Source organism: Mytilus trossulus, chromosome 6 (assembly GCF_036588685.1).
Source record: "Mytilus trossulus isolate FHL-02 chromosome 6, PNRI_Mtr1.1.1.hap1, whole genome shotgun sequence".
Classification (NCBI taxonomy): domain Eukaryota; kingdom Metazoa; phylum Mollusca; class Bivalvia; order Mytilida; family Mytilidae; genus Mytilus; species Mytilus trossulus.
In genome coordinates this window covers 41,344,214-41,362,066 of record NC_086378.1, presented here as the reverse complement: position 1 = coordinate 41,362,066, position 17,853 = coordinate 41,344,214, and the positions used below count along the sequence as shown (strand labels likewise).

The window sequence follows — 17,853 nt, the reverse complement described above, 5'->3', positions numbered from 1 at the left end:
TTCTTTCTATCTCTAACCACTTTCGAGTTATAAGCAAACAGTCATCATTTCGGAACCCCAAAAACAGTTTTGGTGCCATGGTTCCATAACAGTTGTTCCAATAATTTTGAGGAATCCAACATAATAAATATAGATCTCGACAAGACACACATTTTCTCAGTTATATTTTATCAGCCATCTTCTACGGTTATTGAGTAAATCCGATAACAAGGTCAAAATCTAGGTCATGACCTTGACCTTTGATCTTAGGTCAATTTTCATGGTCACGTGAATTGATGATCATTGGTGATGATCCTAGGTGGCTACAACTTACGGTTTCTTAGTTTTAGTGGCCAACCGACCTTGGTTAATTTTCAAAGGGGCATAACCCTACCAATGAGTCGTTGAATCGTTTCGATCCAATGTAACGAAGAACCAGGATCTGTTCGTGAACAAATTCCACCCTTTGTTTTTTTCTACCTATTATGGTTATGGAGTTAGAATTATAACAAGGTTTTCGGTGTTAGGGGAGATAACCGCTATAAAGGAAATGTTACGGGGTCGTGCCCTCACCACAAGATAGCTTTTGAAACCTAATCACTATCAGAATGCAATTTTTTTGATATTATGTTTTACTTGTCTGAAAGTTTTAATGCTTATGTTCCCATAGAAATTCAAATACATCAATTGTCTCAATGTCGGATATTGTATTGACTTGACAATGTCTACAGTCGTTGGCGCATTTACTGTTCAACCACTTGGGACTGTCCTATGCATTTGCGTGGTCAATTTCATAAAAGGAATTGCATGTATGTTTCATTGTTTGAAATTGTCTGTCCTAATATTTTCGTCTATGGTTTTTGAAATAAAAGTGAACTAAATTTCAGTCATTTTTCCGGTCAAGATACTACTAAGGGCACCTTTTCAAGGCACGCTTAGAGTATCCATATTAGAGACAACGTTAAAAAAAATTAACGATAAAAATACAATACAAATGTGAAGAATTTTTAATAAGAAAAGTAAAGCTGACTTATCCTTCATGGAATAATATGAAATTTAAACAGACGCTTCTTTATGATCAAAATACAGTATCCAGAGCAAAATTGCATCAATATTTATTTACCTTTTCCCGTATTTTACTGATAAATGGACTTATTTTTTTACAATCAACTAGTACATGTAGATACTGTCTGAGATTAAAGTTTGTTACGCATCAATTTTTTTGTTATTGTTTCATAGAATTTGATGAAACATTGACAGAAGCTTTTTATGGTGAAGAGATAATATTTGAAAAAAAGTTTTCTCCTGCACCTCTTCTTGCAATTTTGCCGGTCACTTTAAGTGATATACCAGTGCGTTAAAGATAGCTAGATTATTTACCAATAGACGAGTTTCTATACAATATTGTTAAGTTCTTGACCGCTTGTTTTGTATATATTCATACTACAGAATGTAGTCAATGCAATTGAAAGTTTAAAGAAAACGCGGTTTTTTGTTTCGCCTTTGGTGAATGTAACAGATACCTGATGTTACGAATTTTCTGTCTAGTATAGGTCCATTGTCTTTGAACTCTGTGTTCAATGGTTCAGCAACTGGTGAAAACACAAATTGTTCGGTAAATTTCCAACTTGTAATGTGTAATTAGATACAAAACTGTTGTTACCTATTCATTTTACGGTCTTTCAAATACAATTTATATAAGGATTATATCAATTATTATATAGGTAAATGGATTAGTTCTAAAGTGCACATGTCTGTCTGGTAGGTATTATTTGTCATTGACCTCATTTTCATGGTTCATTGGTCAATATTAAATTTCCTAAGTGTTGTCCTCTTCTCAGATGCTAAAATCAATGGATCAACACACACAGAAACGGACTAAGCATTAGCAAGTCCTGCTCCACATGTGACACCCGTTGTGTTGCTCATGTAATTACAAACCCGGTAAATACTAGTAGTCTAATTCGGTCGGTCACATTCATGAAAAGGGAAGGGGAAACGAAAGTAAGCAACATATCCGATATTTCTGTGTAATGGTTGTTCCATAACGGTCAATTTGAATATTGTGACACGAATGCAACTGAAGCTGTGTAAGGGTTCTGTTAATCCACAAATCATAATATGCATGTGATAGAAGAATAATTTCGGAAGAAAATGAGGGCTGTTGTAAGGTATAAAGTAATTTATTAATATTTTTAATTATTATTTTTTTATCTAAAGTAGGGAAGGCATAACAAGATGGCGACTGAGATCCCTTTAGGTAGCAATACACAGTTAGGAGTTTAGTTTCGCATTATGGCCCCTGTGGATTTTTCAAATAGGAAAGTATTGTGTAATAAAATTCATTTTTAGACAGATGAGTGCTAATATAGCCTTCAAAGATGGTTGATAAGAGCATCAAGATTATTTTTTACATGTTTTATGGGCTGTTTTCTGTTTGACAGTCCGTATTTTCATAGCTAGACCGGCCATCGGTCCAGAAATTAATGTACTGTTTACAAACACTCTTTTTCTACACGAAGTTTTTGACGCAATTTTACAAAAAAATGAGACGAAAGACATATGAATTTCATTGGATTTGCTGAATGATATATGTACACAGTTTCAGAAAAGGTATTACTTCAAGCGATTGCAATTCTACTTTTAGTCAAATTTTGGGGAAATATGTGACATCTTTCCCCCCCCCCCCCCCCCCTTTGCAATATTTTATAACAAATAAATGCAGATTGTTGCCATGGATACACCAAAAAGAAATTATATTTTACCATTTCATATACTGGAAATAAAATCTATGGAAGATTCTGATTACATACATATGCCCATATATGACACAAACTGTAAGCTTGATATTGCAAGAAAGCAATGAAAAGGGGTGGTAAAATTCATAAGGGAAAATTTTAGTATTTTTTCCTAACTGTTTATTGCTACCTTAGGTTTTTTCAGTATACGGATATGGATGGTAAACTTCACATTGTCAGAAAACAAAGAAATAGTAATGGCAACGTTAAACGTTAATAAAGTAATTCAAATAGACAGGAAATAATAAAAAACAAATTAAAAACATTGATTTACAAAATTTTAATCTGCTAACCGAGTCCCTGTGCCCTAGACGTTTATCAATCGACGGTTAAGCATCAAGATGTGACAATTTTGTATAAATCTCGTTTATAGATAATATAGATTCTAGACAGATTTGTGTTTTTGTGTGTTCGAAATTTTGGGGTTTGCTGGTGTGTTGAAAGGTATATAGTTTAGATGCTGTCCATAAAAAACTTGTCGTGCACTTTCGATTGAATTTCCAACAGGAGTATCCACTAATGAGTTATTTACAATGCGATTTTCAGGGTCCGCTATTTTTGTTTACAATCGTAAACAATGGTCAATTTCAGAGTATCATTATATGTTAATAACTTGGCTCTGTTGTACATACTTGCTTTTTGTGTAGAATTAAATGTTCAATATCCAATATACTAATGATAGTACACAGTCATTAGTCAGAATTCTATCTTGGTTTCATATTAAACTAAAAATAAAATTAAGAGCGACATTCAACAGCTTCTATCTTGTCCGCCTTTGTAAAATACTCCACTCTGTTAGAAGAAAGGAGCTGGGATGCAAGAACTGTGAATGATTCATGACTAATACCATAGTGTTCCGTATAACTAAGATATTTGAAATGATAACTTTAAAGAGGAGGCATGTTGTCAAAAATGGTGTTGTAATAAATTTTTATATTTTATTTCAATGCTACATGTTTATTTTGTCTATCGTTTTGTTGTTTAAATGTTGGTGTTTTTTTTGTTTTTTTTTATTTCGTAACAATCCTATGTTGTCTGGATTTTAGATTAAAAAAATCGTATTTTTATTGTAAATCTTAATCACAACCGTATAAAAACAACAAAACAACAAATTAATTTGATTTTTGCCTATTCACAAGACGAGCTAAAAATGACAAGTAAGATTTGTTTAAACAACGGCATGAAGTTATGGTTTCAAACACTTTCACTCCAATAGTTTGGTTTGAGTTTGTTGTCTGTGGTATAAATAGATTGAGGTCAAACATAATTATCTTGAATATAATAGCTAATGACCAAAGCATATAGACTAATTTGATTGATTTAACAAACAAAAAAGTTCGGGATAACCAAAAAAGAATACATCTCAGAAGATTTATGGAACGTTTTACGAACTGGCTTCACGAACAAATAATTATGATTATTACATTGGTTGCATTAAATTACATATAGTTCCTTACATTTTCTACACTAATCTCATAAAAAAAGCCATTAGCCAATGTAATAAAAAGTATAACTAATCGCCGTATTTGAATATCAAAAATAAGACAATTTGTGACCGAACGCCGCTATGGATTAAACTCGTGCTGCGCACTCGTTTAATCCATGCGTCGTTCGATCACGCGTTGTCTTCTTTTTTTTAACAACATAAAAATTTTACTTGTTACAAAAACTATCAAGATTCCAGGTTTCTCTTGATGTACCCTGTTACACTCCATTGACTACCCAGGGAATAATCAGCTGATTAGATTAATTGACAGATATACATTTTATTAAGTTAAACAGTTACTGCAGAATAACAATACTATAAAATTATTCATTTGTTATGTTATTTTTAATTTTTGATAACATTGGAATTATTGTCTTATCTCTATTTGTGTCTACTCTCTTATTCTATTCATTCCCAAAAATTCTGTAGACATCTATATTTTTTGTTTTCTGTTCAGATACATAATATGTCTTATATATAGAATAACTAAGTATTGTAAGCAAAAAAATTATTGAGAAATACTTGTTGTCTGTGATTTTGTACCCAAATATTAGGTGTTACAGTAGTTTTATCACAAAATCCATATTACATCTTACAAGGAGGTCATCTATGTGTTGCCAAAATCTTGTCAAATAAGAACACTTAAAAAAATAATGATTATAGTCTTCTTCTAGGTTACAAAAGTTACACATATTATTTTTAGTTTTTTTCCATTGTGATAGAAGCTTTTTTGTTGGTAGTACAAACATGTAAGTTCTACAATAAATTGTAGCAGTTTCCATCTGATTTTTTTTAATTTATTTTCAGTTAAATGTTTAAAAATAAAATTATACAATGACCTCATATTTGGAGCTTCTTGCATTGATAAAACCTTAAGCAACTTGTTTATCCCTATTGATGGTTCGTTTATATTGTTCGCTAGTGAATCATATAACATTTTATTTGAAAAACATGTAGTCTCAAAATAACGATCTTTCCATGTGATCTTATTTCTCTGGACATTTACTGACTTTTAACAGAATTTTCTTTTTTAACAATATGAATCCAATTATGTGGAATAGATTGTTTCAATTTATGAATTTCAGCAATCCAGTTTACCTTACACTTTAATTTTTTTTTAAATATTATTTTCTGATATTGACAAAGTGTTAATCCAAAAGAACTTGCAGTCATTCGATGTTCAGTACTTCAGTTCTTTGATTGTTTGAAAACGAGGTAAAAATACCCTGCCTCATTCGGTATGTGTTTTTGTTAGACCTTTTTTTTTCTTCTGTTTTGTAACGATCTCATACGTTAAGCCCTTTTCCACTGATTTGTATAGTTCTTATGCTGTGCTGTAACAAAACTGTCCCGGCTGTTTACAAGCATGTTAAACGCCACAATATATTGCATGTGCCTGCTCCAACTCAGGAGCATGTTGTTCAGTGGTTTTCGTTTGTTGATGTCTTTTATATGTTTTTTTCGTAATTTATGTTGTTTTAAAATATGCCGTTATTTGTCTCAATTGAACTGTTTCATATTTTTCAATTCATGTACTATTGTAGCCGACAATACCGTATGTTTTTTCTCATTGTTGAAGATTATATGGTTGCCTATATATAATTGCTTACATCCACTACATTTGAACTTTGTGGGATAGTTGACTCATTTGCATTAATACCAAATCTTCTTATTAAAAGTTGAGGGGTGTGTGTATTTCTTTGGAAAATTTCAATGTTTTTCTCCCTGGTCACCCAGTTTGAAAAGAATATTTTGACATTTTGCTGTGCTCTTGGATTTGAGTTAACATGGCCTGTTGGTGGGTAGTTGATGACTATATGGTAAGCTCTCAATGTCTTTTTGAGTATTGCATACGGTGATTTGGTGATGTCTTCATGCCATGCATTGTCCCATTACTTTATATAGACAGCTTATCAGTCAACCTGATCTAGCAAAGTAGCTTTCCTCGCCTTTTGTATAGTCAGACGAAAAACAAGATATAAACTGACTTAGCTCGGTATATACATGTTTATTTAATATACTCATATAAATATAAAAAAAAAAGAAGATGGGTATGATTGTCAATGAGACAACTCTCCACAAGAGAACAAAATCACACAGAAATTATCAACTATAGGTCATCGTACGGCCTTCAACAATGAGCAAAGCCCATATCGCATAGTCAGATATAAAAGGCCCCGAAATGACAATGTAAAACAATTCAAACAAGAAAACTAACGGCCTAATTTATGCACAAAAATTGAACGAAAAACAAAAATGTAACACATAAACAAACGACAACCACTGAATTACAGGCTCCTGACTTGGGACAGGCACATTCATTTTGAATGTGGCGGGGTTAAACATGTTAGCGGGATCACAAATTCAAGTCAAATTGATTTGTAAAAAAAAATTATTTTAATAAATGTTAAAAATATTATTGTGTTTGTAAGTGGAAAACTACTTAAAATTGTAGAAATATTCAAAAGTAGCTCTCGCGTTTTTGTTCTGCGGCTACGTTAACGGAACACCAATCATCAAGTAATCGATCTTCATGACTATGGCTTCAATATTTAATGGTATAAGATATCATGTTCTGCTTGTCGTAAACTCAAAAAGACTTCAAGTTGGAATAGATCTACGAAGACTTAAGAACGTTCACGTGTGGTTTAGAATTGTACATGCCCACGACACCGATGTCCAGATATTGTTCGGAAGATGTTTTGAGAAGTTACGATGCGACCGGACATATAAAATTAAACTGTTACAGTATATTACAGAACACAAAACTGGCTATCTTTGCTGTAAATACAAGTTAAAAACCGGACATGGTTTACATTTTAGCTAAAAATCCCAATCCCACGGCATCAAATAATTTAAAAAAAACAACATATGACGTTTAACATTGGAGGGCTAAACTAGCATTGAGCCCTGTCCAGGTCCGAAATAGAAAATAAAGAGATGTGGAGTAAATGTAAACGGGACAAAATCACACACAATATATAGAAAAAAATACAAATTATTAATGAACAGGGCTTTTATTCCCGTTCTTCATCTTGAAGGGAGCTGGAGGGTTTTCAACGAGGAACTAGACCATTGATCCTCATTATACAAAAGTAACATAGTTTAGTGCATCGGACTATACAAAAACATAAGTTCCTTGTTCGATCCCCGTTCCGGGGAGAACATTTCCAATCCACTTTTAATAAATATGTTTAAACTAACAATAGCCACACACTTGACTTTGTGGATTACATTATTTTTTTCATCATCCTACATATGTCTTTTGATATTATTCATAAATGTAAATACTAAAAGTCCTACCCTAGTACTGTATCTATATATTTTGCTCCGAGACAAGAACATAATAAAATAGATAAATTAAAACTTGCGCTTTAGATTAAGAAAGGGTCTGAAAGATTTTGTATCATTTTTTCCAGTTCTTCTGGGGTCCTTGAGCCCTTCCCTCGCCAACAATATATAGTTTGCTTTATTTGTAAAAGAGGCTAGATACGCTTCAGTATTATCATCTTAGATTAACCTCTCCAAACTTAAAAGTAAAGATCACGCACCCTTATTGTTTAAATTGATAAAGACTTTTGCATCCGTCGACATTATCTTCGAATAAAGAAGTATTGATCTGACAACAACTGTGCATGTTAGTCCAGCGGATATCAGAATAATTGATCACTTTATGGTAAAAGCATGAAACTTGGCATAGTGCAAGATTAAGGGGTATAGACAAAATTTAGATATGGAGCCACGAAAAAAAATCCAATATGGCCGCCAAATTCAAGATGGCCGACATAAGCATAACATAATTCACTTGATGAAGTCTTCCAATTTTAATGAGTTCAGAAGATGTCACAAACTTAAGGAAATACAATTAAGATATGTCAATTATTATTTTTTTAAACCTTATAATACAGAAATTATCAAAATGGCGTCTAAATTCAAAATGGCGCGTCAAAATGTCTAAGTTAGACAGTATTCGTATGTATACACCATCATTGTGTGTTATAAATTTACCAAATTCGTGAAACTGGATAATTTGATATCGACAAAGGCCTACAATGTATCATAAATACTTGGGTGCATAGATAATATTTTCAAAATGGCGGTAATAATCAAAATGGCGCCGTTTAACATATGAAAATTTGATGTTTGTTTTTAAATATGGTATAAAAATAATTAAAAAATAATGGATCAATTATTTCAATACAAGAACGAATAAACAAGCATATTATTATTTAATGTAACAGGTGACATTAACTATGAAATAAAAATGGCCGATATAACTCAACATGGCGTTTTGATGAGTTCTTATTTTTCACAGCTACAGGTAATGACCTAAGAAAATTTCACAATTTTCCTGAAATGAAAAAAATATCCAACATATGCAGTATTGAATCAGTGCAAAGAGTATTTCTTTTTTAAGAAATGAAATAAGAAATAAAAAAAAACTCACAAGTTACTATTCAACATAACAACAGATCAAAATTATAATTAAAATATGATACAAATGCAGGAAAATCAAAAGAAAGCACAGTCTTAATCAGTTTCTCTTTCACAGTCCGGTGAGCAGTTTCATAATGCTGTGCATTTAAATGCTGCTTTCAAGAATTTACATGCATGTCATTGAAGCTTCAGCAAGCACAGATCAGAATGATACCATAGAGTTTTTGCCAACCAAATAAATCTGGTGAGGTCATACTTGGATTTGCAACTAAACAATTGCCCAAAATAACACTACCTTGGTAAGCTGCACGTTTCGTATGTTTAATGAAGAAGTGCAGTGTTGGAGGAATATTGTCAATTGTTCTTGTCTTCTGCGTGAATAACTTTTTTCTTTACTCATTTACCACATTAGCTGTACTAGATCGGTCATACAAAAGCACAATATATCATTCTATTACTTTTAACACTTTTAAAATTTCCACTTCATTTGAATTCTCGATAACCTGCAGAAATGCCTCTGACAACTCCTCATATACGAACCATATGTCCCAAGCTGATTTCTTACCTTTCCCAAAAAAAGCTGAGACTGTGTTACAACTGGCAAATGAATGGAACAGTGGAAATACTTTCAATTTCAATGGTCCTAGAGCAAGGCACAATCCATGGATTGAAATATATCGGGAGTTCTTTCCAGTGTCAAATCCTATCCACAGCTGTTCAGCCATTTGACTTCCCCTTTTAATACAGCTGGAACTAAGGACATGTCAATTGAAAGTTCTCCTTCAACTAATGGGATATCTGGTTCGCTGAATCTTAGTACAGCTGGTGGAAGATTTGAATAACTCTTTGGTAAAAGAGGCACTCTCTTTGATTGGCATTTGCAAATAGGTTCAGATTGGTCAAATGTTTAAACAACGCCTTGACCAACCTCTGAAATATGCTTGAATAAAGATATACCTGTACCATGGAATGAATCTTTTAACGAGATACTGCTTGGATTGTGACCAATGTTGTCTACAGCAGATGAGGTAAACGCATTTCGTTGTAGATTGGTAGGGCAAACAATACCTTCTTGGACATAACGACGACAAGCATCTTTGGCCATGGAAGTAGAAATTTCTAACACTTGGTTGTAGATGACAGTCAGTCTAAGTTTGAAGAAAGTATCTACTAGATCACGTTTTCTAGTCTTACAGTCATGACAGTAGATCATGATTTCCAAATAAGCACAAACTGGAGGTAGTTCATTATCTTTCATGTGACGGTAGGATATTTTTTTTGTACAACTTTACATTAGAGGCTGTGTTATTGTTAATGTCGACTCAGAATATGAACGATCCTAAATGTTAGGTCGAAATTGAATCAGACGGACCAAAGAAAGCAATGACTGGGGTACAGAAACTTCCTGACATCCATTTGGGAAGGTTCCTTTAAATTCTAAATTTGATGCGAAATATCTTTACGAACAAACCTAGCTGCTTTTGATATGTTGACAAACTCATTATCAAAGCCTTCTAATCAGATTCTCTTCAATGCAGGACCAATGTCATCTTTGAAAGCAAGAATGTTTTCAAGGCCTTGTTTGTAAGCATGTAAGTTATGGAAATTAGATACAATTCTGTGTTTTAGTTGTGTACTATTAACTCGAGATGAAACATCTGCACCTAGACATGTTATTTTTTCCGTATAAAGTTTACATAGATCTGACAACTTGTAAACACGTATGGTCTCATTGCACGATCTTGTTTCATTTATATAAGAGACTATTTCTGAAAATGCAATACCATGGATTTGACTTTCCTTCTTATATTCGACATTATCATTTTTCGTTTCAATTCGAGATGCACGATTATATAAGCAAACTAAACATTCCGAGTGGTACTTTGCTTCCTGTGCAATTAGATCAACAGTTCTGAAATTTGCAAGAAACGATGTGTCATTTAATTTTACTGCACATTCTCTCACACGTGTATCTTATCCAAATGTTGAGGACTCATCAAGGGCTTCTTGGCTATTTTCATTATGGAAATAGCACACAGACGGGTTACTGTTGGACTGAAAGGAAAAGCTATGTATAATTTTCTTTTAGATGTGGTTGCTTTATTATATATCCTCTCATGTGAGGTTCGTTTTTCTGCTCTATTCAACTTTGTTCTGTTCAGTTTTAAGTTGCAAGATTTGTGCCAACATGCCTTTTGGTCAATGAAAGACTGTGCTATTCCAGATCCCTCATCTAAATTTTCAATGCACACATTAAGGCCTTCAGGCATCAATCGTAATTTATGAAACTTCTTAATATTGTCAGCTAAAGATTGATAACCAGCTCCAACATTTAGACGTTTAGAATCAAATGGGCATATAAGTTTTTCCTCTATACTGTCTTGGCATAGGATACAATTTGCCCAATCAATATTATTTGATTTAGTCGGTTTGTCATATTCTACACTTGATACCCTGAATGTCTTTTCAGTAGCCATGTTGCAAAAACTATTATCATAAATTGATTTATATATTCCTTGTGGATAATTTCTGTATGCCAGATGCGACGTTTCGTCTACAAATGACATATCAGTGACGCTAATAGCTTTCTAGATATGGGTGCTATAAACAGTTTCGTACTAAAAACTAGTTTATTCCCCGTCTAAAAATAACCATGGAGGAAAACCCCTGTTTATTTACTTACTTGGTGAAAAAGTATCATGATTTTTGTATTTGATTGTAAAAATTAGTTAATTAGCTTTCAATTAAAACAGGTTGAATGATTGAAATAATTTTAAAAATTATATTAAATAAACATGTTTCGAGGGGAGGCAACACTGTAAACAGTCTGGGTTTTTTTAGCAGTGAAAATTGAAAACTTATTTGCAGCCACTGTAGCTCTTTTCGGAGCAGGAAACCATACCCTGAAACAAGATTTTTTTGAAAGGCCAGGTAAAAACCTACAAAAAGATACAGTTTTGATTATGAAAAATGTGCATGGATCATGTCTTCATGGGTGTGCACTTGACCTGATTTCAAGTTTTTTATGTTAAAATTATACCTTTTTTCCCCCATGTTCATTGGATGAAATTTTTATAATATGTTTAAAGTACACATTATTTTTATTTCATTATAAACTAGAGAACATTCTGATTCCAGTGATATCTAGTTTTATACAAGTATCTTTATTAATCAGTCCACCAGTAAGGGTCACATATGCATGGTCCCTCAAAACATGACGTCATAGAAAAAAACTGTTGATTGCACCCTATACCCGACATAGTTTCTGATAATAGGCCATTAAGGAATTATTTTTGATTGTTCAATATTAGAAAAGATTAATTAGCATCATAACTAGCAATATGCAAAGTTTTATGTTTTTATTTTCAAATGATCAATTGTACCATTTTTTTTACTCTGCCTCATGACTGTTGGCGGCCATTTTGAATTTGTCGGCCATCATGGAATTATTTTTGATTGTTCCATATTCATTAAAGAGTAATAAGCACCGTAACTAGCAATATGCAAAGTGTTATGCTTTTATTTTCAAATGATGAATTATACCATATTTTGGGACTCTGCTTCATGACTGCTGGCGGCTATTTTAAAAATTGGCGGCCATTATGGATTTTTTTTTATTGTTCCATATTCAGAAAAGATCAATAATCATCAGAACTAGCAATATGCAAAGTTGTGTGCTTTTATTTTCTAATGATAAATTATACTATATTTTTGGACTCTGCTTCATAACTGTTGGCGGCCATTTTGAAATTGGCGGCCATTGTGGATTTTTTTTTTATGGCTCCATATCCAAAAATGTTTATAAGCATCATAACTAACACTGTGCAAAGTTTCATGCTTTTACCATAAAGTGATCAATTGTCCCAAAATATTGGACTTAGCTGCTGGACTATGTATACTTTAACGACCTTTAAATGAATGACAAATGACAACATTGTCATTTTTTGAATGACATTTAAACAGTGTTGGAAGGATAAAATAAATACACTTTCGTTTTTCGTTTTTTGTTTTCGTGAAATCAAAAATGAAAAATGAAAACACTTTCATTTTCCGATTTTAGTTTTTGAGAAATCAAAATTGAAAAATGAAATTATTTAGTTTTTCGTTAATCAAAAACGAAAAACGAAAACACTTTTGTTTTTCATTTTGTTTTTTAAGAAATCAAAAACGAAAAATGAAAACACTTTCGTTTTTTGTTTTTTGTTTTTGATATTTCAAAACGAAAAACGAATGGACGCAGATATACACGGACCGCATAGCCATGTGAGCTTATGCCATCACTTGGCGTCCGTCGTCGTCCGTCGTCCGTCGTCTGGCGTCGTCGTCGTCGTCTGTCGTTGTCGTCGTAAACTATTTCAAGAATCTTCTCCTCTGAAACTACTGGGCCAAATACTTTCAGCAGTTTTTGGCTTATATCTCAAAAACAAAAGCATTTAGAGCAAATCTGACATGGGGTAAAAATGTTCATTAGGTCAAGATCTATCAGCCCTGAAATTTTCAGATGAATCAAACAACCCATTGTTGGGTTGCTGCCACTTAATTTGTCCGAGAACACAATTAATTCGTAGTGCATTTCTTTTAGAACATAAATGAAAATTAAAAAAATCCCACCTGCGCTTTCTCAAAGAAACTTTTACAGTGTGTTGTACTACTTTTGGGACAAATTATATCAAATTTATAGAAAACTTCATCGTCTCTAACTCAAAATATGGACAATTTTATGTTTAGGGCGTCTTGAAATCTTTTGACAGCTTCCAAAGTGATCATTTTCAACCTTTTTCAGCTGGACCAAATCACTACTTTCCTTTAAAATTCGGGACCCAAACTTTTTTACAGTGTAATTTCATCCCCCTACTTTCAATTTGAGGCATTGAACATGGAGAAATAAATTTGGAAGGGGTATAAAAATAAATGGCAAGTAACCCACTGTCAACACTAGGGACTATACAACGACGAGAACAACGAAGTAATTTTAAGGAAATTTTGCGGTTTTTGGTCATTATCTTGAATATTTTTATAGATAAAGATAAACTGTAAACAGCAAAAATGATCAGCAAAGTAAGATCTACAAATAAGTTAATATGACCAAAATTGGCAATTGACCCCTTAAGGGGTTATTGTCCTTTAATGACAATTTTTCACAATTTGTTCATCATATTTGCTAACTTTTAAAAATCTTCTCCTCTAAAACTACTCAACCAAATTCAACCAAACTTCAACTGAATGATCAGTAGGGTGTATAAAATAAAGTTTGTGCTTTATTTTCTATTTCATCAAAAAACATGGCCTTCATGGCTAAAATAGAACACAGGTTAAAATGCAGTTTTTGGTTTATATCTCAAAACTCCAGCATTTAGAGCAAAGGAGACAAAGAAGTTAAAGTATTTATTAGGTCAAGGTCTACCTGTCCTGAAATTTCCAGCCAAATCGGGTAACTGGTTTTGCAGGTATAATGCCCCTGAATTGATGATTTTAAAGAATTTTTGCAGTTTTTGGTTATTGAATATTATTACAGATACAGATAAACTATTAAAAGCAAAAATGTTTAGCAAAGTAAGATCTACAAATAAGTCAATTTGATCAAAATTGTCAATTGACCCCTTCAGGAGTTAATGCCCTTTAAAGACTTATTTCACAATTTGTTCATCATGTTGACTTACTTTTAAAAATCTTCTCCTTTGAAACTGCTGTATCAATTTCAGCCAAACTTAGGCTAAATGAGTTTCAGAATACCTAGTATAATTTTTATATTTTATTTCCTTGTATGTCAAGAAACATAGCTCCTATGGCTAAAATAGAACATAGGAGAAAATGATTTATTTTTTTTTTGCTTTTGAAGAAAATAGTCCTATTCATTCAAAGAACATTTACATAAATTGAAAAGCCAAAATAATCATTGATGAGAGATTTAACCAAAAATATAAAGGTGAGCGATTCAGGCTCTTGAGAGCCTCTTGTTTTTTTTTTTTTTTTTTATAGATTAGACATTTGGTTTTCCCGTTTGAATGGTTTTACACTTAGTCTAGTAATTTTGGGGCCCTTTATATCTTGTTGTTCGTTGTGAGCCAAGGTTCCGTGTTGAAGGCCGTACATTGACCTATAATGGTTTAACTTTTTTTTTAAATTGTTATTTGGATGGAGGGTTGTCTCATTGGCACTCACAACACATCTTCCTATATCTATTTGGATTCACGATTGCATTTCTTTTATTTCAAAGGAAGCAACTTGTATCTTAAAAATTATCATATATAGACCAATAAGCAAAAATTTCCAAAAATACAAGATCAAAATTTATAGGACAATATGGAGGAAATCGTCAAACGACTACTTTTTGTAGTAATTGCCCTTTAATGCCGATTTTCACCAAAACTTTGGTTTAACCATAACTTTCATAAATAAATAGACATTTAAGATCACAAAAATGGTTATCAAGGCAAAGTCTGCTAACAAGTCAAATTTTGTCGAAAGTGTTAGTAGACTTTCACTCTTTATAAGAGTGATTTCCCATAAATGACATATATTTTTTTTGCGCATTTTTGTGTTTTCATCAAAAACTAAAGGATATAGAGAGAAACTAAACAGACTTTATGATCAGCAATACAAGATCAGCTAAACAGAGATTTTTCTCAAGAATTTCTCGTCTGCGATGTTGGAGTGTATCCTTTGTTAAATATGCAGATATAACAATGTGAGCGACACAGGCTCATTAGAGACTCTAGCCCGACCAGTATGTGTTTTGTTGTTTTGTAATGGTTAAGGTTGTTGTCTCATTTCTGTATATCACATTTCTCATTAACTAATATTAACAACTAACAAAGCTAATTTTAGTGTCGAAAGTTCAACATATATACTTAACTGATGTTTCACAGGTACCTATTGATGACAAGATGCTGGGGCGCAGAACCTGAAAGTCGTCCAACATTTAAAGAGATTGTCTGTGATGTGGAATCTTTGCTTTCCCAGGAGGCAGAATATATAGAACTGAATACATACCAAGAGGACAAATATAATATGTTGGAAAACACATCTGATGAACGGGTGTGATTTTATAACCAAATTGACAGAATTTTATATAATTAGTATCATGAGTATTAATTTTTTTTTTTTATAAATTGGTTTCATTATCCTTTCTGTTATTCAGTCATATACTTATGAAAATTTCAGACGAGAGGACTTTGTCTCCATGTCATTTTGTAAATGAAGGTGTAATACCAACAAATCATAGTACATCACTTCCGGTTGCACACACAAAAGGGTCGAAAAAATTATTCCCTTGATCTTTTCAAGACATTTATTCATGGAAAATGAATTGTACCTTGAGTGCAAAAGAGATTGCATTTAATCACAAATTCTAAAAGACATCATCTTCAAAAACCTGGAATTAAAAGATTTTCGTTGGTCGTTGTCTATCCTCTTTTGTTTTTCGTTTATTTGATTTCCACATTAAACAGGCTTTGGGTTTTTTTTCTATTTATTGTTTTACATTAAGTTAATTTGCTTTGGCTTTTTGTATCATACGGTATGGTTTTTCTCCATTGTTAAAGGCCGTATGGTAACCTATATTTGCTTACATCTGCATCATTAAATAAACGATTGTCTCTGATGGGTAGTTATCCAAACGTTAGTCGTACAATATTTCCTCGAAATGCCGCCTCTAACTGCCTTATCATATGGTATACGTTTGACAGGACTGTGTACATGGTTTATGAGTGGATTTGGCATACATAGATAAAATGCAAAGGTTCAAAAATAGGAAAGCGATAGGTGAGGTTGTTAGGTTTGATATATGCCTGTGCTTCTTTATTAAATATTTGATGTTTTTGTTGTGATAAAGATGCTTGTGGTACTTGTATGTCCTGTCATTTTAGTTTATGATATTTTCGTACATGTATGTATGTGGCGTGGCTCTGTGCTTATATATCCATTTATTGTGCCATGGACTGTGCTTTGGCAAATTTATGCTATTTTGTGCTTCTTTGTTACATATTTGTTTGATTTTTTTAGTCATTAAGATTATAACACAATATTGACTGCTGTATATTTGACATTTTTATCTATTATGTTTGTTTGTTTTGTTCACGAATCATTGTCAATATAATGGATTATGATGCGACTGTCATAAAAGTGAGAGATTTAGCTAGCTATAAAATCAGTTTCAATCTACCATTTTCTACATAAGAAAATGCCTGTAACAAGTCAGGAATATGATACAGTGAAACCTGTTTAAACCGAACCTCATCGGGACTTAGGATTTTGTTCGGTTTTGACCGATGTTCGGTTTTATCAGGTTCACAACGCACATAATTTGATATGACGGTGCTTACGAACCTGTTTGGTTTAGACATGTTTTCTGTTTATGCAGGATTCGGTTTAGTCAGGTTTCACTGTAGTTATTATCCACTCGTTTGATTTGTATGAGCTTTTGATTATGCCATTCGATTAGTTACTTTCCGTTTTGAATTTCCGTAGAGTTCAGTATTTTTGTGATTTTACTTTTTTCAACTTTTTCAAGTTTTGCAATATTATTTTCTGCGGACTATGATTATAATAATAAAAATATATATTAGAAGCACATGTAATATCATGGATTTGTTTAATGAATTTAAATTGATAAAACAATATGTATTTTATTATTATATTTTTATTTCTGTTTCTAGGTCTGAAATAGTTTTTAAAAACGAAATTACTTTTAAATTACTATCTTTAAAAAAATGTGATAAAAAAGTTTAAAACATTAACTGCGGATAATGTCGCTCAATGTTATCCCGACGTTCAGAGGGGAATATGATACGGAGTGGCTATTTGTCCGACTAGCCGGACGAATAGTGCCAGGGCCATTTGTCCGGCCATGGAAATGTGCATGTCATATCATGTGCGTTCGGACGTTAGTGTAATATTATCTTCAGTAGCACCAAGGGCGCTGCAAACTTGAAGTGGGGATGTTGGAAATATGATTATAAAAAGTGGGGTTATTGAAAAACACGGGACAACAAAGATTGGATCAGGAGAAAAACTAAAAAAGAGAAATTTGGGAAAAGGAGCACACCGTGTCACAAAACCCCCTCACGTAAATAAAAAAAAATGTTTAGGGGGGGGGGGGGGGGGGGGGCATTATAGAAAAATCTCTCACCTTTCACTCAAAATATGGATAAC

The 17,853-nt window shown here is 32.7% G+C and overlaps 1 protein-coding gene across 1 annotated transcript in view; it reads left to right on the top strand.

Annotated features, from left to right (window-relative positions):
• Positions 1-17,269, top strand: part of LOC134721351 (fibroblast growth factor receptor 2-like) — a 250,008-nt gene extending 232,739 nt beyond the window's left edge. Inside the window, exon 20 of the mRNA XM_063584292.1 lies at positions 15,570-17,269. Within this exon, the coding sequence (XP_063440362.1) occupies positions 15,570-15,744 (175 nt within the window). The 3' untranslated portion in view covers positions 15,745-17,269. The remainder of the gene's footprint in view (positions 1-15,569) is intronic.
• The last annotated feature ends 584 nt before the right edge of the window (positions 17,270-17,853 follow it).